Genomic DNA, 23,591 nt, shown 5'->3' on the forward strand with positions numbered 1-23,591 from the left:
TTTTGATCTGGTATGAAGCTATGATGGTAAACACGGCACTGATCAGCAGCATAATGTGGAGAAGTAATATATAATTTTGCAAATCATATGCGAATATAAAGTACTGAAATTATGAGTGCAAGAAGTCGCTAACGATATTAGCAAGTTAAAAATGGATAAGAAAATTAAATTCTTGATGATATAAAATACGATTGGTATCTTAGAAGATGTTATGTCACTATAGCCTTTATTTTTGTGTGTTCTTGTGCTGATGAAGGTTTAGGGTCCTACATCCCTAGTGTTATAAAACTGTAATCATCAAAAGATTGCAAAGGAAACAAGAATTTGTTAACTAGTTAGATTTTTATAGATCTACAACTTAATAATAACTTGCACTTGCAAAATGCAGGGTATTTAGTAAGAGGGGGTCCGTCCATCTGTCATTTATTTATTTGTTTTTGTGTTGTTTTTTTTTATGCTTTAAGAATGAAGTTGCTTATAGTTTTTACATATAGGAACATTTTAATATAGGAGTTACGTAAGTCATTTAACTTAATGATAATCTACAAAAACCTTTGATTCTGTGTAAATGTTGGTTTTTAGGCTCCACCTGACATGAAACCCAGTCTTATGGTTATCTGGTTCTTAATGAGCCATCAGTTATGGTATTTTGCTAATCTTTATATTGTTGTTTGATAAAAGCTACTTTTTGTACAATCTGAACAGCAAAAGGATTGTCCTTCTTTTTGCTGTTATTTTAGGGTATGTAATATGTAGTCATTATTTTCTGCAGTTTGAAGTACAATTTCAATTGGATATTCAATTAAATAAGAAGTAAAGTTACTATTAGATCAACCTTTATAGATGGCAGACATTGATGGTCAAAGTATCTGATATATTAGGTCAATGTCGGATACGTTTTTGTATACAGGGACAGCACCAAGTTCTATACTTTGTACATTTTGTGTGTAGATTATCAGTCTTTTAAATACAATTAAGGATTGTCATTAGATCATTGCCACTGTTGAAAGATATGTAATGTATGATGTATAAGATTTCTATTGAGTTTTATATAACCATAGATGAAATAGGTTTACTGCCTGATAGCTGACAAGACAATACTTGCAGCTCATATTCACTGGTGTCAATGTGATGGCCGTTGCTGCAGTATAACGGGCATCACTTTTTGTTCAAAATTTAATAATACATTAATGAAAACATGAAACATAGAAGAATAATCTTTATTGTTACAAAACTGATAATATTATTTCTTACCAGAGTCAGCATCCTCCATCTTGGGATGTCCTTAAATGTAGTTACAGACATCACATTGATGCCAGTGATATTGGAATCAGTGTTGAGAGTTGCTAAAATGAATGTTGTGGATAAAATCTCTTCATGTAATTGCAAAAAAGTTGCAGTGGTATAATTGTATCATGCTGTTGTCCTTATTGTCTTCATCCATAGACAATTTGGTTTCTAGATAAAAACTTCGGTATAAGGGTATGGATCTACATGGAACAATAACTGAATGTGCCATACCATAAATGGCTGGCTGGAATTGATTTGGGGGATGTGACTTGAATTATTATGGTATCAGGAACCAAAAAGGGGCCAGAAAAAATATGTTGCACTGCAAAGCATTTTATTGATATTTTTTGGCATTTTGATGACTTCTTAATGGTCCATACTTCTGTTCTTATTTATTTAATGTATGGTAAAATTCTCAAGGTTTTGTTCATTGACTTTTGTCTTCCTTCATACCAGTTAAGTGTGGAATTCTGGTCCAGGAGAGAGAGAGAGAGCATTAAAAGTTCTTTTACCACATAACTGTTACTTGCCTTTGGCATTTAGCTTTTTTTTTTCCAATTATACGATTTCTGTTGGAATCTGTGAACGTGTCAACCATCTAGGATTAACTATTATATATTTTTTTGTATTTCCAGTTTTCTAGTCTGCTGTGATATATGAAGTGTTTTCTAAGAAAAGATTAGTCTGATTTTAATTGATTGGTGATATTGATATTTAATTTCAATCAATTTGCCAGATAAAATCTGTAGATATTCCTATTTATTCATTATCTAGAACTCTTAATTGTCTTATTATATAATATTAGTATTCTGGATATCTCTCTTTTATAGAATAGCAGTACAATGTATTAAGTTAAATTGAAAACAGTGAAAATTACTAGTTTTACAGTACTTTGACTACATGCGTATTTGCTAACTGGACATTTAAATTGATATGAGCAAAATTCCTATTACCATACATGGATACTAATGTTGTAATTATGAAAATTGATATGGTGTATATTTAAGTGGTCAAACTGTACATTAATATTTATATGATCAATTCAAAAATTGACAAATATTAAAAAATAGTAAATACTTACAGAGTTCATCAAAAGGTCTTCAATAAGTGTTTGTTTGTTTGTTTGTTGGGGTTTAACGTCCGAGCAGCAATATTTCAGCTATATTCAGACAATGAACATGAAATGGATGACAAAATGAACATGAAATGAAAAAAAAAGGATGGGTCACAAGGATAATAGGGTCGACAAATTTTGATTGCCACTGGAAAAAGGGGGGATGGGTAAGGTAGGGCAATTTAGCCTCCTGTGGCGGAGTGCAAAGGTTCTTACTCCTATCGAATACCACAGCAGGGTTCTTTAACGTGCGAGGAACATGGTATCTTTCCCAACACGGTGCACCACTATGGTTAGCGGGCAGGTTTTCCGTATTATAGCCTGACAACCCCAGCATGTAACACGCCAGGGGTACCCCATTCCACCACCTGGGGCACACATCCCAGTTGCTCTGTGGGCAGAACGCCTAGCCCCCGGCTAGGTTTCTGAGCACTATTTAGTTGCCTTATACAACAAGCTTAGCGCTGCTGCAGGCCTATTCTTTTGACACCCGGACCTGCACAGGGCCTTCAATAAGTGTAAACACACCTTAAAGTAAGCTCTGAATAGCCCCAACAACAAAAGTAATAAAATCCACGATAACAACAATATCAATCCATCAAAATACACTAAAAAGTCAAATAACGACTCTAATACACACTAATGACTAACATTGACATAAGGGCAAAATCATTCCTAACCAAGTATCATGCAGCAACCACAGCAGACAACTTAGAAATAGTGAACAAACATCCGAAATCAACTAAATTAGATTAAGGCAATGAAAAATCACCATATGTATGTTTTGTTTTCAACAATACCCTTCTGTTGATGTGATGAAATCATAATGTCTGTATTGATATGGTCAAAATATTGTTTTGTTAATTAACAAGCAAAGTTTGCTCTAAAATGTTAAAATGTATAGAAATTTGTCAATTTTTCATATTGACAACTTAAGAAACTTTCTCAAAGCAAAAATTTACATCTCTTTTTATTGAATCTTTGAAATGTAGTCAAAACATATGCTAAACAAAACCTTTTAAAGACACATGGTGTTTGATCATAATTCCTTGACATTATCATAAACCTGCTTTCCAGTTGTGGTAAAAACAAGGCTTTCTTTGCCAAGCCTGGAACTGTTTGACCAATAGAATTACAACTATTTAGAATATCTTTTGTCTGCTCCCACATGTGAAATTATCCGTAATCAAATTCAGCAAAAATGGTCAGTGACATGAAATATATTTTTGTAAGGGAATCTACTAAATGCTTTGCTTGCACTAAAGGCAAATGCCGTCCTCATATAATTGCTATGGTCAAACCATACTTTTATACTGGTGTAGACAACTATCCATGTCTATCTGGTGTGGTCTACATTTTTATTGCTGTGGTCAAACCATACATATAGAAACTGGTATGGTTAAACCTGACATACATACTGGTGTGGTCAAATCATACATACAGGTGTAATGAAACCATACATATATACAGATGTGGTCAAACCATACATACATACTAGTGCCTGACATGCATACTGCTGTGGTCAAATCATACATATATATACTGCTGTTGTCAAATCATACATATGTATACTGCTGTGGTCAAATCATACATATATACAAGTGTGGTGAAACCATACATATTTACAGGTGTGGTCAAACCATACATATCTACTAGAGTGATCAAACCTTACATATTTATAGTGCTGTGGTCAAACCGTACATGTATACTGGTGTGGTCAAACCATACATTTATATTGCTATTGTGGAACCATGCATTTATACTAGTGTTGTCAAACTAAACATTTCTTATTTTCTGTTTCAGTTGGATGAAACTTTGTCTGATGGTAAATCCAAATGGAAAAATTCCTGTCAGGAGGTAAACTATACTGTTTTATCATAATTTTTTGCAGATTTGAAAAGAAATATACTATTTAGTGATATGATGAAAGGTTTTCAAGGTACTTTAAATTTTTTTCTCCATTGCTACATTTTGCAAAAGTAGAACACCAAAAAAATTCAATGTGCACTGTTTTATTACCTTAAGTCTTGTTATACTGCAGTCATTTTCTCAAAATTCATAAGTGTAAAAATAATAAGTTGAGACATTATAGCAGTATAGAAAATAGTTTTGAAACGTCATACTTTACAACTAATTTTACACTTACATTTTTATGTGAAATTTACACCTGGTCAAACCATACATATATACTGGTGTGGTCAAACCATACATTTATACTGGTGTGGTCAAACCATGCATTTTTACTGATGTGATCAAACCATACCTTTATACATAGATTTCTTCTTGTGTTGTCAAACTGTACATGTAACATGGTTCATTTCAATAGCTTTGTCATTAGATTATTACATTTAGTATCATGACTCTTGTATTTCTGTCATATTACTGTTAGGTATGTTTCAAACAATCATCACAGAAACTTTGGCATCACACAATCATAATTTGAGTAATGACAAGTGTATCAGTCTTATTCTTGAGAGCAAGAGAATTAACAATAATAATTTATCTGTTTGTTTCATAAAAGTTTGGAAAATTAGATCATTTTTATCCTCCTTAAGCGTATTGTTGTGATACATTATGTAACAATGGATACATCCTTCAAAGATAATTTAATTGCATCTTTTTGGTGACTTTTCTAGCATCACTAGAACTTTTGCCTCTGGTAGAACAGAGAAGATGATTATGCAATGTTTGAAGGATCTTGGTTTGCCAGGGGGAAAGGTTAGTATGCAGTATGATGGGATTACTACAGTTTGTTCTTTCCTTAGACATTGTGTGGGATGAGAAACTACATGTTCCTATTCTTTCATCCATTCATTGGACAGAATATTGAACTGGATGTGTACATAGCAGGTGCTGTGAATTGTTGAACATGGTGGTAACACTTTTAATTTCTCTTGGTTTGGTCAAACCATGATCTCAAATTATCATCAAAATATGGCAATGTTTTCTTGATATTAACTATTTTACAAATTTTTGACAAACAAAGAAAAATGATATCAAGAATTGAATTATGATAGCTTTACAGTAGCAGTATGGAAAAGTTTAGGTCCCCTTGCAGACTTTTACTTAAAGCAAATATCACATTATTCCAGGTTGATTCCTGTACTCAGTTTTGTTATATGGTTAATAAAATAAATAAATTCAGGGTTAGCTAACTGCCATTAAAGCAAAGTAATAGCATTTTATCTTTATCATTGGTAAACTAATTGGTTTTAAATATCAACTTCACAAGCAGTTGAACCTATCACGAAGAGACAACATTATTTTAAGGGTTTTTCATTGGTTAACCATACGCTACTCTCATAAATTAAAATGAAATAACTTGACTTGAATTAAACTTGTAGCAGTTTATATATATAAATGAATGCTACCTTTTTTGCTCATAGCTTGTTTGTGTATCACTTTTGAGGTCTTCTACACATCATATTATACACCAACTTATTTCACCTTGTCTGTCTATCATTCCATTCATTATTCTGTCTGTCTGTTCAAATTATGTGGCAATTATCTCAGCTGTCAATAAATGGATTTATTTCAAATTTGTTGTGTGGCTTTTTTTAGATAGGGTGTGTGTTGTAAGTGATTTCAGTTGCTTTGGCTTATAACTTCATGTTTGAGTTTGGTATGCCTAGCACATGTTACTTCATGTTTGTTACAAGTACTACATAACTCTTCTTTGTCTATATATAAATAATTGCTTGCTTTTTATTGGGTTTTTGATCCTTTAGGATCAAAATACCTTATGTCACTGGTCCATCACTGGAACTTCCCTACTATTTCTGAACACTACACAAAATAAAGTCCAAAATGTAATTCCTTTTATATCATTCAATATTTCTTTTTTAACAAGTAAATATGTTTCTTGCAATTTATCAGCTCAATAATATTCTATCCCCGCACTTTGGTGGAGATACATATTGTTTTTGGCTTTTTTGTCTGTCTGTCTATCTGTCAAAATGTTTGTCAGGGCAACTCCTCTCAAACTTATGAACTTAATTTAACAGAACATGGTATGTTGCAAGATCATCATTTTTAGTTGTGTGTATTACCTGGAAATTTTGATCTCCCAATTTTTGTAGGAGTTATTGCCCCTTTGAACTTAGAAATTTGCCAAAAATCCTCATTCCTTGTCAGGGCAACTACTCTGAAACTATTAAACTGAAATTTACCAAATGTGGTATGTTGCAAAAACATCATGTTAAGTTGTGCATATTACCAAGAAATTTTGATCTGCTAATTTTTGCAGAAAGTAATGCCCTTTTGAACTTATAAATTTGCCTAAAAATCCTCGTAGTTACCTTGTCAGGGCAACTCCATTAAAAAAATTATTCAGGTATAATATAATAATTGTTAAGAGGCCTTTGCAATACCCAAGAACTATATTATATAACTTACTGATAGAAATTTATACTGAAAATAATTTAAAATTGGGAAATCGTTTTTTTATCTGCATAGCTTTCATTTCTGCTCAGAACAGTTTGTGGGACGGGGAAGACATATGTTTTTGCAGACAGAAACAAACTTTAATTAGTAATAAATTTACATTTAGGGAATTTTTTTTTTGCAGTAATGTGTCTGGAAGGATAAAATGAGTTAAATATTTTCATTTTAATACACTATAAATAAGTCAAATTATCCATCCTATCATTCATATTTTATCATTTATAAATAGGAAGTGAAGAGCAGTGATTTTAACCTAGTAAAATTGGTGGAAAAATTCAAATTGATAAAAGTGTGTAGTTTGTGAAAATCTTATGTTAAGGAAATTATTTTGTAAGCTGATGTTGGTTTTATTTAAGTATAATTGTTGTGTAGGATAAATACTCTGTTAATATAAGTTTTGAATGTAAATGCACATTAACTTTGTGATAGATTTAAAACTGGAAAATGTTAATAAAGCATTGGAACATAAATGGACATTAACTTTTTTATAGATTTAAAATTAGGGAAAAAGGTGAAATGGCTCAAAATTTGCAAATGTATGTGAAGTTGGATCAGTAGTATAAATTGACTTTCAGTTTATACATATTAAAAAAGGAGAGTTCTTAATAGTATTTAAAATGCAATGTATGATCACAATTTTATCATATCATATAATCTTTGAAATTTTGTTCATGCTACAATTTCCACAAGAATTAAAAACTGCCGGTGCTATCAGCACTTTGATTCATTAAGATTTCTGTCACATTCGTTTTTATCTGAAGCTATGTAGAAAGTAATGGTATTTGATAAATACTTTTTTTAAAAGTATCTATATTTTATCTACTACATGTATTTTCAATTACTTCCTGTTTTATATATATTCCTATGAAATGCTCCATGGTGTATTTGTTGGTACAGTTGTGTATGTTTTATTATTCATTAACTTATGTGCAGTTTATAAAATTGAAATCAAGGGAACCAAGGTTCGAACTGTAATAAAAAGAATCAAGGATTAATCTACTAGACAGGGAATATAGACAAACACACAACATGAAATAACCAAATAACTCATATAAAGAAACAAAAGTAAATGAGCAACCTCAACTCCACTAAACACTGGGAGCATGGACTTTGTGCACTAGTAGGATAGACTTCCTCTGCTTTTCTAGAAACACCCACCAAGTTGCTCATAAAATGTCATGTCCAGGTTGAACAAAAGAGGAAATGAAAACTATGAAACTGTGAGCAAGTCTTGGTTCTCATGAAGTTTAGAATAAGAATAATATTCTTAAATGTAATAATACAATGTCAGCTTTATTTTTTTTTTTTCAGTGTGATGAGATAGAACCTGCTGACTTTACATTTGAAAAATTTTATGAATTTTACCACAAGATATGTCCTAGGACTGATATTGAAGATTTATTTAAGGAACTGTAAGTTGATTGTTTGTCTTCATTTTATCTGTTTTTTTCTGATATTTCAATGGTAGGATAGATTTTGACTCTATCTTAATCATTTTTTAAATGTTTCAAAGTAAGCTTTTTTTATATTGATAATTTTATACTAATATTTGACATCTGAATTAACATTAGTATAGACCAAAAACAAGAGGTGACATAAACACACTGTTGAAGAGTTTGACATCTGAATTAACATTAGTATAGACCAAAACAAGAGGTGACATAAACACGCTGTTGAAGAGTTTGACATCTGAATTAACATTAGTATAGACCAAAACAAGAGGTGACATAAACACACTGTTGAAGAGTTTGTGTTACTTGAGTATATATGGACAACTCATTTGCTGTATCTATGTATAATGATGTTTTGGGGCCAGCTGCAGCCTGCCCTTTGGTTAGGGGGTATTGTTGTTGTTCATTGAAGACCAATGGGTTGCCTCAGGCTGACATCCCAGTGGGTTGTTGTCTATCATATATTCACCATATCTGTTCTTTTTAAGACTGAAACTGTTTATCTTATCATTGGCACCACAAAAAGTATGTTGCTACATTGTCAAAGGAAATTACTGACAATAATCGTGACAATGTGCAGTATCTCAATAACAAAAATGTTTCATGAGGAGGAAATATGAGTATAAATAAAAAAGGAGAAGTAGCATTTCCAAACATAGAAACCAGTTGAAATCCTTGAACAAAACAACACCTGGCACACTGAAACAAAACAAAAGAACTAAGTACACACAGAAAAAAACAAACAGCATTGACCCAATAAAAAAAAACCAGGGTTACATGTAACTTTATACTTGTGATGTCAGTAATAAAAAGAACAATGTCTCTTGGATTACACTGCTATACTAGTGTGACTTGGATTACACTGCTATACTAGTGTGATTTATATCAGGACTTTCAATGCTATTCAATCATTAATAGAAGACTTGAACGTGAATCCTGTTATGTTACTCTGAAGGAACATTCTTCCATGTATGTTAAAATATGTCTGATTAAACTCTCTTGAAATCAATTCTATATGTGAGTGGAATTCCTTTTTCGGTATGTAAAAAAACATTTGTTACCATATTATGACAAAATTTCATTTAGGATAGGATTTGAAAAAAAAATGTCTTCCTTTTTTTTATTTCAGAAATGGTAGTACAACTAGAACATACTTGAATATTAATCAGCTTGTTGACTTTTTCAATGAGGTAAGTTTTAATAGCAGATCCTATTTAACAGAAGTTTTCTTTTTAAAACGTAAGGAAACATTTTGCTTAACATCCAATTAACTATTGCATTATTATTTTAATGGATACATAACTAATAGAAATTATGCTGAATGGTGATAAATGCTTCTGTTATTATTACCAAAATATCTCGGGTGTGAATGGCTATTGTTGACAAGTATGTCATTCAAATCCATTAGTGCTGGTAAATATTGACAGTGGGCATTTCTTGTTCTAATAAACACTATTTTGATTGGTCAATATAAATCTCGTTCATCGACTTTGTTAATAATTTACAAGTACAGTAAACTAATTGATGTTATGGTATCCTCTGTGCCTTTTGAGTATCCTTACAATATATGTTAGGTTTCTTTCTTTTCTGATTCTCTGTAAATGTAATCTATGTCCCTTGTCAACTTTATCGGGGATCGAGACTTTCATTGTTGGATGGATGACCTGAAACTTATGAATTGCTGCATGACTTCATAACTTATCAACATTTCATGAGTGTATCACTTCAGCAAAGTAACTTAAATAGTATTGTTAAATTTGTTTATATTTTTAATGAAGTATATTTTCATTGTGGGAAATTAGTCTGATGAATCCATCATAGATACAATGGTAATTAATAAAAATCATAACCTGGTATTTTTAAATACAAACAAAAGTCGTTACCTTTTAATCTAATTACAATTGGCCATTTATGCCACACGTTCTTATAATTTTTACTTACAGTGCCATGTGCAAAATATATGTCATGACATACTGTAAGTGGGCATCAATTTGCCTATAAAAAGACAGATTATTGGAATTTCAGTCTGATAAAGAATTTTGTAAATGTGTCTTCTAGAATTTAGTTTATATATTGTAATGGTTAAAAAGTTGCATATTATTTTTGTATAGAAGAATTATTTTCTACATTCAAAGGTTTTCCCTCACTGGTACACCCACCATTTATAATGTTGATAATTTTCTAATTAGTTTCTCCCACTTATAAAATATCATCTGTGATTGGTTGGTTGTCCTTGAATAAAAATTGTTAAAGTTACAAATGAAACAGTGAAACAAAATTGTTAACATTTGAGTTATTTTTGCAGTAAAGTGTAATTTTAACTCTGACTAGATATGTCTTCAAATCTAAGATAATCTGTCTTCTCTAGTATAATAAAAAAATTATGTATAATAATACTTGTATATAATTGTCACATATGATTTATAAAGCTGTATTTCTAATTAGATGGTATTAGACAAAGAATTTTAGAAAATGGATGAAATTATCACTTGTGAATAAAATCAAGAAAGCATTAAAAAAATTCTTTCTTCTTCAGAGACAGCGGGATCCAAGACTAAATGAAATTCTTTTTCCTTACTATAATAGGAAACGGGTTTTACAACTCATTAACACCTATGAGAGAGATCCTGAATATGTAAAAAATGGTAAGGATTGTGTTGCCTGGATTTATTTAAATGCATTATTAATTAGATATAAACTGCATTGTATTATTAACTCTTTATTTAATTGTACCAATTTTTTATGGAAAGTGTACATGTTCTATCTCCATCTGTGGTTGAGATAAGAAAATCTTGCACAGCTGAAAATAGGAATTTTCTTGTCTCTTTAGTGAGAAAAGCTTGTCCAAACAATGGATTTGCACCATGTTTGTAACATAAGGATAAATGAAGCTAATTAGATTAATTATAGTTTGTTTAGTGATTATTTTGTTAATCATTCTCTATTTTCTGAGGCTAATCATCCATACCAATTATACACATTTAAAGCAAGGCAGTATATAGTGATCACCTTGTCTGTTAGTTACTTTAGTATGGTTCAACTTCATACAAATTGCTTATCTCTCATGTCTAAATGTAAATTTCAAAGTTCTTATATCAGTTTCACTGTGGTCAAAATCACAATTCAAAACAGTATTAATTGTGTTGGGCACCAACACAGATGTTCACCGAACATTCCCATTGTCACAGGAGTTCCTGAAATCAGTTTCTATGACTGTGATATTTTTTATTTTAAAAATTTTCAACTGGTAGCCAACTACAATTGAAATTTAAATATGTGCAGGCTATCCTGCAAATTATGACCTATTTTTGTGCCAAGATTGGTTCAATCCATTCAGCCCCCTCAGAGAAGTTGCTTAGACAAAATGTAGACAACAAAGAAGAATTGTAAGTGTGAAAACAAAAACAATATTTTCCCTCACTACATGGGGAACACCAGGAGAGCTGTTTGAACGGTGTGTTTACTTGTCCTAAATGGGGAGCATCAGGAGAGCTGTATTAAGTTTGAATGGTGTGTTTACTTGTCCTAAATGGGGAACATCAGGAGAGCTGTATTAAGTTTGAATGGTGTGTGTTCACTTGTCCTAACTGTTCAAGGTTAAATTTCTGTGATAATACCAAGCTCTGACTTGCAAAGCATTCAGTTATTTTTTTATCCAAACAAATTTGGGGTAACATAGACTATGTCTTTGACTCAAATATATGATGTTGGGGTACATGTGTGGTATCTGCATCTCCTTGTAAACTGTTGTTGGATTTTTATGAAATCTGCTGTGATGTTAATACTGTTGCTCATTTGCTATTTTTGTTATATGATTCAAACATAATTTGAGGTTTCCATTAGCTTAACAAGGACTTAGCCTTTTACTGATATGGATGATAGATTTAACCATTTTGTATTCACAACTTCTAAACAGTTGAATATGGTGATCAGTTCCATATTTAACCTGTGTAAACTGAATATCTACACCAGGCAAATTTTTCATATGCAATCCTTACAAGGTTGCCTTTGACAGTCTTCACTGAACAAGGTCCTTACTAAACCCTTACAGTGCTTAAAGCCCTTTGATGAAACCTATAGATTCAAAAGGATAATACTAAGGTTAAAATTAGTCATGGAAAAAAACAATACTGTAGCATTGTGACTTTAAACACAAATACTTTATATGGTTTTTATAATTACTTCTTACTTTTGTAGAATGGTTAAGTTTAGATGGGTTTTGTCGGTATTTGATGTCAGATGAGAATGCTCCAGTATTCCTTGATAGATTAGATATCTACATGGATATGGACCAGCCTCTGTCTCATTATTACATTAACTCTTCACATAACACCTATCTCAGTGGTCGACAGTTTGGAGGTCGGTCATCGGTGGAAATGTACAGACAAACATTACTTGCTGGTTGCAGGTTAGTGTGACACAGATTTTCAGTAGATTGGATTTAAATGGTGATAAAAAAATACACAGCATGCTATATACCTACTTATGACTGAATGAATAACTTGGCATTTAGTGTCTGCTAGAAGGTGATTTTTTGGGGACGTAATTATGATTATATATTGATAAATCTTGTTTACTTTGTTGGTTCTCAAATGACTAGCACTCCTATTTATAAAATTACCTCATTATTCATTAAATTGATGATTGGATGATAATAACAATAGATGTTTTCAGGTGTGTGGAATTAGACTGTTGGGATGGTACTAGAGAAGACCAGGAGCCGATCATAACACATGGAAAAGCTATGTGTACAGATATTCTGTTTAAAGTATGAGAATTTTAAGCTTAAGCTCTAGGATACAATGTTTTGTGTGTGTTATAGCCGAATGTTTGTTACAAATATTCATCTTTATTTTTACAAAATAACAATTTTTTTTCACCTCAAATGTCTATATAAGGCCATTCATATTTAATTTCTAGGTTTTCAGACCCTTTACTAAGGCCAAAGCTAGGCAGATATGTGAAACATGTTTTGTCTGAAGACAACTTGTTAAACACTTAATTATATTAGAATATATTGATCACTTAAAAAATTAAGTAATGGTCAAGAAATTTACTAAGAAAATATCATATTGATGATTTGATTATTAGAACATAACATGTGAAAGAATTGAGGTAGGCCAATTTAAGACTTGACAAAGGACAGAGTGTCAAGAAATTAAGTACATGCCAGATTGTTTAGGATTTAACAATGGATGGATTTAATGAAAGAGTTTAGCAAGATAAGGGCTTTTTTTCTCTGGTTGACGAAGTATATAACCTCTACTTCTTGATATACATTTGATGAAGAACATAAACAGGAGCATGATTAAGACCAGAATCTGCCCACTAGAATTTAAGGATAGAACCAACCCTGTGTTCTTATATTGAAGACTGTTTTATCTCCAGAAAATGTTAATACTAAATTTACTTTGACATTGTTAACTATTTACAGGATGTAATTCAGGCAATTAAAGAAACTGCATTTGTAACATCCTCGTATCCAGTTATTCTGTCTTTTGAGAATCATTGCAGGTGAGTACTTTAGTAGATGTGTTCAGAAAAATTATCTACATACCTGTTAACCTAGTCTAAACCTAATTGTGGGAGATCTCCTGCAATCTGTCATACAATTTTGTGTGACATTATGGACATATCTTATGTCATAAATTAAATAATACAGAAGATTTCAAATATTTTTATCAATACCATAAGTACATGATATATACAAATAAATCGACAATATGGATTATACATGTAACTAGTAGAAGTGATACTTGGTATAGCATATAGATTTTGCCCTGTTCCTATGTTCACCACTGGCATGTCAGGGTATCTGGTTTTGATGGACATGCTTCCTTCAAAAATGGGAACAAAAGTAGCAAAGAACTTGTTGGCCCCCTTATCATTGCTTTCATCATATAATCTGTTTACAGTTTTCAGTCACTGTAGCCTCAAGACTTGGTGCTATAGCCTGCTTTTTGATTTGGGTACATTTAGTCCTTTTACATGAAAATTTCTCTGCAATTTTACTCTCAGGCAATGTTTTCTCACCAAGTCAGTAAAATGATCAGTCACAAGGAACAGGAAGTTGTATTTGGCCAGAAAGTTTGATCATTTGTTGAAGTAACTAGCCATTCAAAATTGTAAATCATGCTATTTGTCCACAGGAACAAAGATAATTCTTGAGCGACTTGTATGTCTTTCAGCTGTTCTAAACATTTTGATGATAAAGCACCTTCACGACCCCACAGTTGTTGACATAAACAAAAATGGCGATACTAAATGACAAAAAATTTGATAAATTCAGTTATAGGAGGTTTTTTACAGGAGGAATTTCTAAAACCGGGGAGATCGATGCCTCCCACTCGGGTCAAAAGGTAAAATTACAGGAAACTCCTGGAAAAAACGGGAGGGTTAACACCTATGTATTTATTACATTTTTAAAAGTAAAGCATTAGCTCCCCATTGTATTGAAGGAATGTATCTTAATTTTTCAACCGGTTATATGAAATAGCCTGGTTTGCAGCAGTTTACACTTACTAATGTGTAAAAGTGTAAACTAGCCCAAACCAGGTTACTGAATATACAGGTTGTTGGGAGTATTTCAATCATGGAGGGTGGACCAATTGACATTAATGACGTCATAGTACCAAATCAGGATATATAAGATAACCTGGAGTGCTCAAAGAGAACCAACCAATCAGAAAGGTTGTTACAAATTAAATTAAATTATTACCTGATAACACATTGAAAATGTGAAAGACAATATAATTGAAATTATATGTTCAAAATAATAACATTAAAAAAAATGTTAGATTTTTGGAAGGTTATTAATCATAATAACACTAGTCTACTACTTCATTTGACACAAACTATGCTTTAAGATGGATTATGGTATTTTTGTGAATAGCAATTAAACGCAAAATCTTTGCCATGAAATGATCGAACATATTATCCATGTCGATTTGAACACACAAGATTTTAGGGTGAGTCAGACTGTTTAGAAAATTCATCACTTTTTAAGACCAGAATTTATTTTATATCGATGAAGATATTAAGCTGGGTTTGGATTACAAAATTTACTAAAGTCAACTTTCTTTTTGTGCTATGTAAATAAAATTGGGAATACACCATTGATCCTTTCACAGCTATTTAACTACTATTTTAACAGAACCTTTTACACATAAGTTGTACTAATATGTAACAGTATTTAGTAGGAACCCTAGCAGCCACAGATGGTTGGTTAAAATCAAGATCAATCTGAAAACACACAAACATGCATATGCTGTTTACCGTGTCATAAACTTAAACTGTCTTACCTTTTTATATGTTTGATTTTCAGCAAAGCTCAACAGTTCAAGATGGCAAAATACTGTGAGGAAATTTTGGGTGACTTTCTTCTGAAAAGACCATTAGATAATGTACAAGTGAGTAAAGGTGTATCTTAGTGACAAGATCAAATAGGGGTTTAAGACAAGGATCTTTGATGTTAATGTGTCGTTTCACCAACCTGGTCCCATTCAAAATGGCCTGCTGTTAATTAAGAAATTTCTCTGTGTGTCTTTTCAAGTTTAAAAAATTTTGCAGTAGTATTGGGAAAAAAAACCATATCATATGGTTTATATGTTTTAAAAATTTTGTTTTAATAGTTGTGCCACACCTTTTCTTGATTCTGTAGTATGGAATTGTTTTTTTTTTTTTTCATTGAATAGTTGTGTGAAATCTTTATATAACTTTGTATGTTGAGAATATGCTTTATTATTATATATGTTGAGAATATGCTATATAATTATGCCTGTTGAGAATATGCTATTTGATTATGTGTGTTGAGAATATGCTATTTAATTGTGTGCGTTGAGAATATGCTATTTAATTGTGTGTGTTGAGAATATGCTATGTAATTATGCGTGTTGAGAATATGCTATGTAATTATGCGTGTTGAGAATATGCTATGTAATTATGTGTGTTGAGAATATGCTATGTAATTATGTGTGTTGAAAATATGCTATATAATTGTGCATGTTGAGAATATGCTATGTAATTATGTGTGTTGAGAATATGCTTTATAATTACGTGTGTTGAGAATATGCTATTTAATTATGTGTGTTGAGAATATGCTATTTAATTATGTGTGTTGAGAATATGCTATTTAATTATGTGTGTTGAGAATATGTTATGTAATTATGTGTTGAATAAGAAGTATGTGTTAACCATAAACAAAACAAAAAAAACAAAAAAAACCATCATATTATATATTGGTATTGGTTTTTCAGCTTGAACCAAATGTTGCTCTACCTGCACCTAATTTACTTCACAAAAGAATACTTATCAAGAATAAAAGGCTCAAACCAGAAGTTGAAAAGAGTAGGTTTACTATTACGATATAAGATTATGTAAAATCAATTAAATATGAAAAGTAGAAACATATCACACGATTATTTTCACTGTGAATTTGAAATGATGTTGTGCATTGTTATATAAGGACAATCATTATCATGTTGCTCAAATAAAAGCAAATCTGTCAAAATTATTGAACTCTTAACTTCTTTTTTTTTAAAACAGATTTCATTTCTCTATTCTACTCCCCTGAAGTGAAGAAATAAAACCCACCAAAGAAATGTTATAACATTGTATTATAGGAAGTTTGGAGTTATTTTTCAAAGGCCAACAGGAACAGAATGATGAGCTGGAGACAGACTCCAGTGGTGTAGTGATCAATGTAGATGGAGAGGAAGGCCCACTTAATGGTCAGTATTAATGTCTGTTTGATATGTAATAACATTCTTAGAACTTATTTCTGCATAGTAATTTATTCAATTTATCTATCATGGGATTCCATTATGTCTATTCTGGACAACTCCAAAATGAAATCAGAGTTTAATGTTTTAGTACACGTAGAATCTTTCCAACAAACTTTAAGATGCTTTTTTCCAGTTTAACAGAAAAAGTTAAAGTGTTTGTTCTATTTCTTGTATTTGGAAGTTCTTTTGTTCATGTGTAAGTAATTTAAAGTCTGTATATTATCACTTTAAAGAGTTTTAATTCATGAATTTTTTCAGTAATGATTACACAGTATTTGGCTGAAATATTTGAGAACCACTCTCATATTCAAAAGATTTAAAAAACTGATTATTGATTCTTAAACCCTAAAATTGTTTGTTGATTTGAAGTTGAACCCTGTTATCATATAAATGCCTAATAGCTTCACTTTATGTCTTTTACAGTTTAGCCTGTCTCCAATGAAAAGTCTTAAAGTTTCACTTTCTGTTTTTGTTTCATCCTCCCAAGTCATGGTTTTGAGTCGACCTTTGCTCCCTCAAACCCCTGACATAACTCATTCATATTTAGTGGGTATCGTCCTGCGCCATCTAGTGAATTACCTTAATTTAACCTGAATCCAACATCCAATCAGATCACTTGTAATAGAAACTCTTCGATATAACTTACAAAATGGCTACACATAGCATCTACTATTTTTGGTTAAGACTTTGAACATAATCTACAGTTATCTTTTTTGCTCATATTGAATCATTTGTGACATCCTACAACTATCAGTTTTTATATTGGATCGTCCATTACTTCATGTTATTGTCTACTTTTCCACTGACATTTTGTATTAAATTGATATTCATTGTTGCTTCATACCCGGAGAAGTAATCAAGTGGAATTGGCTGGATGACACCTGGTAAATATGAATGAGTGATTACAGGGGTTTGAAGTGGACTCAAAAACCTTACTTGGGAGGATGATTTTGTTTTTGCACAATGATTATGACAAATTATTCCTTTGTATTACTGGTTATTACTAAGTCACCATTTGTTACAGAAAAATAACATTTGATGACATTAGATGTGAGACAGGTTCCACTGTTTATATAGTTTTGTAATGCACTAAAATATAATGGTGATTCACAATGTTTTATATTCTTTACAGTCTGTCATTCAAACTGTAGCTCCTCAGAAAAAAACTATCTGAACCTTATTTCAGAGATATTTTGACATTTTTTTTTCTATTTTCTTTGCTCAACTCTAGTATTAAACTGTTAAGTGGATTGCTGTAAGAAAATTTTAGTAAGGTGTGTAGCAATGTTAGTTCCTGAAATATGATTAATTAAGTTTGATTAGTATTACCTATATAATCCTAACATTGAAGAAGTTATGACCATTTATATTTTCCTGAAAGTTAATTCTTAAACTTTTAAGTTCAAATTCACATGCATCAAGGGGTTGATATTAAATTTGTTGATGTGTGTGATGGTAGATGAAACAAATTAACTCTTTGATGAGACTACAGTTTAAATAAATAGAACAAAACTAGATATAATCCTGATAGTGTAGGATACTTCCAGGAAAGAAAAGAGAAGGTATTAAAGTTTGTAGAACCAAAAATCTTGTCTTTTTTATCCAGATGATGACAGTTCCAGTAGTGAAAGTTCTAATGGAGAAGACATAATACAAACTCCACCCAAGCAAACTAATGGTTCACTCAAGGCATCATGTACTTCTCTCCCTAACTATCAAATCTGTTTCTAAATCTTTTCATCTGAAACCAATAGAAATTTGCCAGGACATTTGCAACAACAGACAGTTTAATTGATTAGGAAAACTTACACTTTATGTATCATATATGTATAGGTTTTTGGTCAAATTTACACATTGTAATAACAAATTGAACTGTTCGTGTTTTTGCAAGATTATTAACTTTTAATATTCATCTCTGTTAATGTGAATTTGTAAAATGTGATAAAATTTAATCATTCTCATCAGAAGAAGAACCACCATGTTTACTCAGATCTTTGCACATTAAAATGGTTCTTATTTCAAGTGGTATTCACTTTCCATGATATTTCAACTTGTAGATAAATATCTTTTGAAAGTCTGATTGGTAAAGAAGGAGAAAAGGTTTAGGTTTGAAACAAGATGACAACATATTTGATAGTGAACTATATACATATATCTGTATACTCTCATGACTGTCTGCCTCCAATCAATTTTCATTTTGTTTAACCTTAGACTTGCATGAAACACTTTCAGTTACAACAAATTTTCCTCTTCAGTTTTCAGACAAGACAAACTATAAATAATTGTATTGCTTTTGATATTGTTTGATGTGTAAATTTTCTTTATGATTTTGACATGGACTGATGACTGGAAAGTATCTAGAGATATGAAAAGGTGGTAGGACAACAGAACATTAGAACCAATTTTAAACAGGATAATAAAACATGGAGGTGTTAATCAGAAGAACATGTGAAAGCTCTGTCAAGTACACATAGGCATGATAAAGTACAGTTACAAATTAATAACCTTCAAATATATTTAAATTATCATTCAATTTTAATTATATATCCATTGTTAAACTTTGCTATGGTCTGCTGGGCACAAAAATTCATAAAACTTACTGTTATAAAGTCATTAGTATCATAGAGAAAAAATTAATCTTGTATTTATTATATATGTACGTAACACAAGTATCTTAATAATCAGTTTTAATCAAAATGAAAGCCACTGGCACTCATGGCTTAATCTTTTTTTAGGCATACTTTTTTATGTAAAAGCAGTACTCTTTGCAAGTACATGTATATGCATGTACTGATTTCATCACAGAATGTTGAATGGTAGAATTATCACACTAAAGATGATTTAGAAGTCACACTTAATCCTACAGACCTCATAACTCTTATTGTAGACCAAAAGACTGATGACAACAGATTCAAAATTATCTAATCTTTATTTAGAATTTGTTTGAAATTCTTCCCAAATTTTTTGTAAGAATTTCATTGTTTCCACTGTTGATTAATAGTAATACTTAAATATGATTTTTTTATCATTTTAAATATAATTTAATTGAATTTAAGTTTAAGATATTTTTTTCCCAGGACCTTGTAGTGAGAATGGCTGTTGTCCTGACTGATATTATCCAAGTCAAAAGAAACATCTTTCTTTTAAAGTCTTACAGAACCCTATGTTTTAGGAGTAGAATACTGCATCCAGACAATTTCTTCTGTTAAAATGTCTCGTATTTAAGTTATTTTCATCTTTATATTAAAACATGTATAGTAATTGATATCCTCACAAGTTGTATATTAAGGACACATTAATATATGAGAAAACCTCATGAAACTTACTAGCTAGCATACTGCATTTATGTGTTACAAGTGAAAATCTTCATTAAATATATGCTAGATCTTGACTAGCCCACTTCTGGTTAAATACAGTGGTGTGATATCATATAACTGATAATTGTGTTGACCTACCTCACATTTTATAATGTGATAAATAATGTAAAAAGATGTCAGTGACATACACAACATGTTTGTATACAACCACACAAAATTTGCGGTGATATATTGGATGACTTAGGTTGTGTTTGATCAATTGTTATAAAATTTTGATATGATTTTACTTACCACTAAGGAAAGGTTCCTATATAATTTGGAGTTAGTGACTCCTACCATTTAAGAAAAAGGGGTCAAAAAGTCACTACATACATCTATGCCAGGGTTTATGGCAAAAATGAGAAAATCACTAATTTATTGGTTGTTAAGTTTAGTAGAGCATTGAATTCACCTGGATGTTGGAAGTAAGCCAAAATCAGTGGCATAGAATATTTTACGATTAGCGACTTCAAAAGACTTCAGTCTTTGATTTTATTTTTTGGTCTAAGTTTAAAAATTTATATTTTAATTTCAAATTTTTGTTCAATTAAATGTCCGAAATAGTTCTTGTGTCGTAAATGTGTCAAAAGATAATAATGTGTCCACGCTTGCCCCAACTGTTCTGGGTTTGTCCACTGCCATTGTATCATGGTATGCTCTGTGAAGCTTTTTATTGTTTATATAATCCTATCCAATTTCTTCCTATATGGAGGGTTCACTAGACCTTTGCTTGGTCAGGTCAGAAGTAAAAATTCTTATTCAAATCTTTGTTTTAAGCTCACCTGAATCAAATGTTTAAGTTCCATTTACTTTACATAAGCCATCCATCATCCATTATTTATAACTTTTTATTATTTTCATCAACTTCATAAACATTGCTATTCTGATTCTAACTAAAAGTTTATGGAATGAATGAAGTTCAAAAGAGCCCCTATAATCCATTCAGGCTGCAAGAGACTATCTTTACGTCTTGTTGTTTATTAATCAAATTGGTCTCTAGATTTCTGATTTTTTCAAGTGACCAATTTTAACTCCTTAGAAGTATCTGTTTTGTTAGCATTATCAAGAGTCATCACATTACATTAACTCAAAGGTGCAAGCACAGTGACCCATTACAAAGTTATTACTCATGGCTTTGACTCAGTGCAGGAAGCTCATTACAAAATCATTACAATTATATGATGGTCATCCTTCAGCTTGAAGATTTCTACTCAGATTTTTTTCATTTGGTCAAAGTTTGATGACCCCTTCAAAGTTTTTCCTTTAAAAGGCCAAAACTGTGTTTTTGTAGTTATAAGCTAATATTTTGAATACCATAACTTAGTAAGGATGATATGATCCTTATTGTAAGTTTAAAAAATTCATTTCAGATGAAATTCTACAAATTTTTTTTATTAAAGTTGTTGCCTTGGTAATGCAAAACAATGATGATGATTGCAGTTATTAGCTCATATCTTGAAAATCATAATAGGCGGAAAGAAACTTTTAATTGATGAAATGAGTAGCTGTTGTGTTTTTATACGGTTTTAAGAACATAATTGCTGTTGTTTTTAAAGACAGAATGTGGTCCAACAGCAAATAATAAAAAAAGTGAACTGGGATAAAATTTATATAATGGCAGAATCTGTCTCAATGTAAACTGGGTGATATTTTCAACTACTGGTTTGAGGATTATTCCCCTTTGAAATCGGTGTTGCATGATTCCCCCCACCCCCAATTTTCAGCTTGCATTTAATTTTAAGAAGTAGATCTTATTAAAAGTTTGATATTTCTAACTACAATATGAAGGTTTGTATTGATTTCAGGAATTGGGGACTAACAGGGAATAATATCAAGCATTAAACACAGTGTAAATTGTTTATATTTCTGGTTTTCCAAACTATAATGGATAAAATTTCAAAAAATATAATCAATTTCACCTAGTGTTAGAAATCTACTGGTATGGTGTGTCAATTTTCAACTTCAATTAAAATTGGAAATGAATCTACAGGTAGATATGGTGTCCATATCTGCTTCCTTTGGCCTGTGCAGGTCCGGGTGTCAAAAGAATAGACCTGCAGCAGCGCTAAGCTTGTTGTAAAAGGCAACTAAATAGTGCTTAGAAACCTAGCCAGGGGCTAGGCACTCTGCCCACAGAGCCACTTGGATGTGTGCCCCAGGTGGTGGAATGGGGTACCCCTGGCTTGTTACATGCTGGGGTTGTCAGGCTATAATACGGAAAACCTGACCGCAAACCATAGTGGTGCACTGTGTTGGGAAAGATGCCACGTTCCTCACACGTTAAAGAACCCTGCTGTGGTATTCGCTAGGAGTAGGATTCTTTGTGCTCTGCCACAGGAGGCTAAATTGCCCAACCCTACCCATCCTCCCTTTTATCTTGTGGCAATCAAAATGTGTTGACCCCATTATCCTTGTGTGCCATCCCTTTTTTCATTTATCGTTCATTTTCATTTTATCATCCCTTTCATGTTCGTCGCCTGTATATAGCTGAAATATTGCTCCTCGGGCCTTAAACCTCAGCAGCAAACAAACGAACTGCTTCCTTTGTTAAGGATCACTATTTGCAGTTCTATCAAGCTTCACTCTGTGAAGCATTTTATTGATCCATACAGGATAAATTATAAAACATTCCAATTTTTATATGTGATTTTTATGGGTGATAAATTATATACTGTTCTATTTTCTGTTGATTATACAAACACTACAATGTATTCATAGCAGATAGAATATTGTCATCTTTGATAATGAATAACACAGCACTTCTAGATCTTAGTACCATTTCAGGAGTTTATATTAAGTGACAAAATGAATAATTCCATTTTGATACACAATATCACTTAAATTGCAAATTTTTCTGAGGAAGGTAACAAATAAATCTTTGACCTACTGTCCCTAGTGTTTGAGGAAATAGATGATAAGACAGACTTGTATTCTTTTGACTTGGATATGTGTTGATGCTTTTCATGTAGTATATAGACAAGGTAGGCCAGTTATTTTGTGCTGAAATGTGAACATGCAAGTCTAAAGAGTTACACCAAGATATTACTGAATGAAAGTATTTTATAAAGAACCTATTGAAATTTCTAGTAGATTGTTGAAATATAAGTCATGATAAAATACTCTTAGTTTGATGTTGAAATGTCTTAAATTATTG

General features: G+C 31.5%; 1 protein-coding gene across 4 annotated transcripts in view; it reads left to right on the forward strand.

Annotated features, from left to right (window-relative positions):
- The window catches only part of LOC148624051 (1-phosphatidylinositol 4,5-bisphosphate phosphodiesterase beta-4-like), a 95,227-nt gene that overhangs the window by 40,576 nt on the left and 31,060 nt on the right, over positions 1-23,591 (forward strand). For 2 of the 4 annotated variants that reach the window (XM_088566510.1, XM_088566511.1), the window contains exons 7-18: positions 4,208-4,261; positions 5,041-5,122; positions 8,159-8,259; positions 9,428-9,488; positions 10,835-10,943; positions 12,496-12,706; positions 12,973-13,066; positions 13,733-13,812; positions 15,623-15,707; positions 16,554-16,644; positions 16,920-17,027; positions 18,688-18,777. In XM_088566510.1, coding sequence (XP_088422636.1) covers positions 4,208-4,261; positions 5,041-5,122; positions 8,159-8,259; positions 9,428-9,488; positions 10,835-10,943; positions 12,496-12,706; positions 12,973-13,066; positions 13,733-13,812; positions 15,623-15,707; positions 16,554-16,644; positions 16,920-17,027; positions 18,688-18,777 — 1,166 coding nt within the window. The remainder of the gene's footprint in view (positions 1-4,207; positions 4,262-5,040; positions 5,123-8,158; positions 8,260-9,427; positions 9,489-10,834; positions 10,944-12,495; positions 12,707-12,972; positions 13,067-13,732; positions 13,813-15,622; positions 15,708-16,553; positions 16,645-16,919; positions 17,028-18,687; positions 18,778-23,591) is intronic. The other 2 variants (XM_088566513.1, XM_088566514.1) reach the window with 1 other exon arrangement.

This window comes from Perna viridis, chromosome 2, assembly GCF_037379345.1.
Source record: "Perna viridis isolate PV_CMFRI_1.1 ecotype Kerala chromosome 2, ASM3737934v1, whole genome shotgun sequence".
NCBI lineage: Eukaryota > Metazoa > Mollusca > Bivalvia > Mytilida > Mytilidae > Perna > Perna viridis.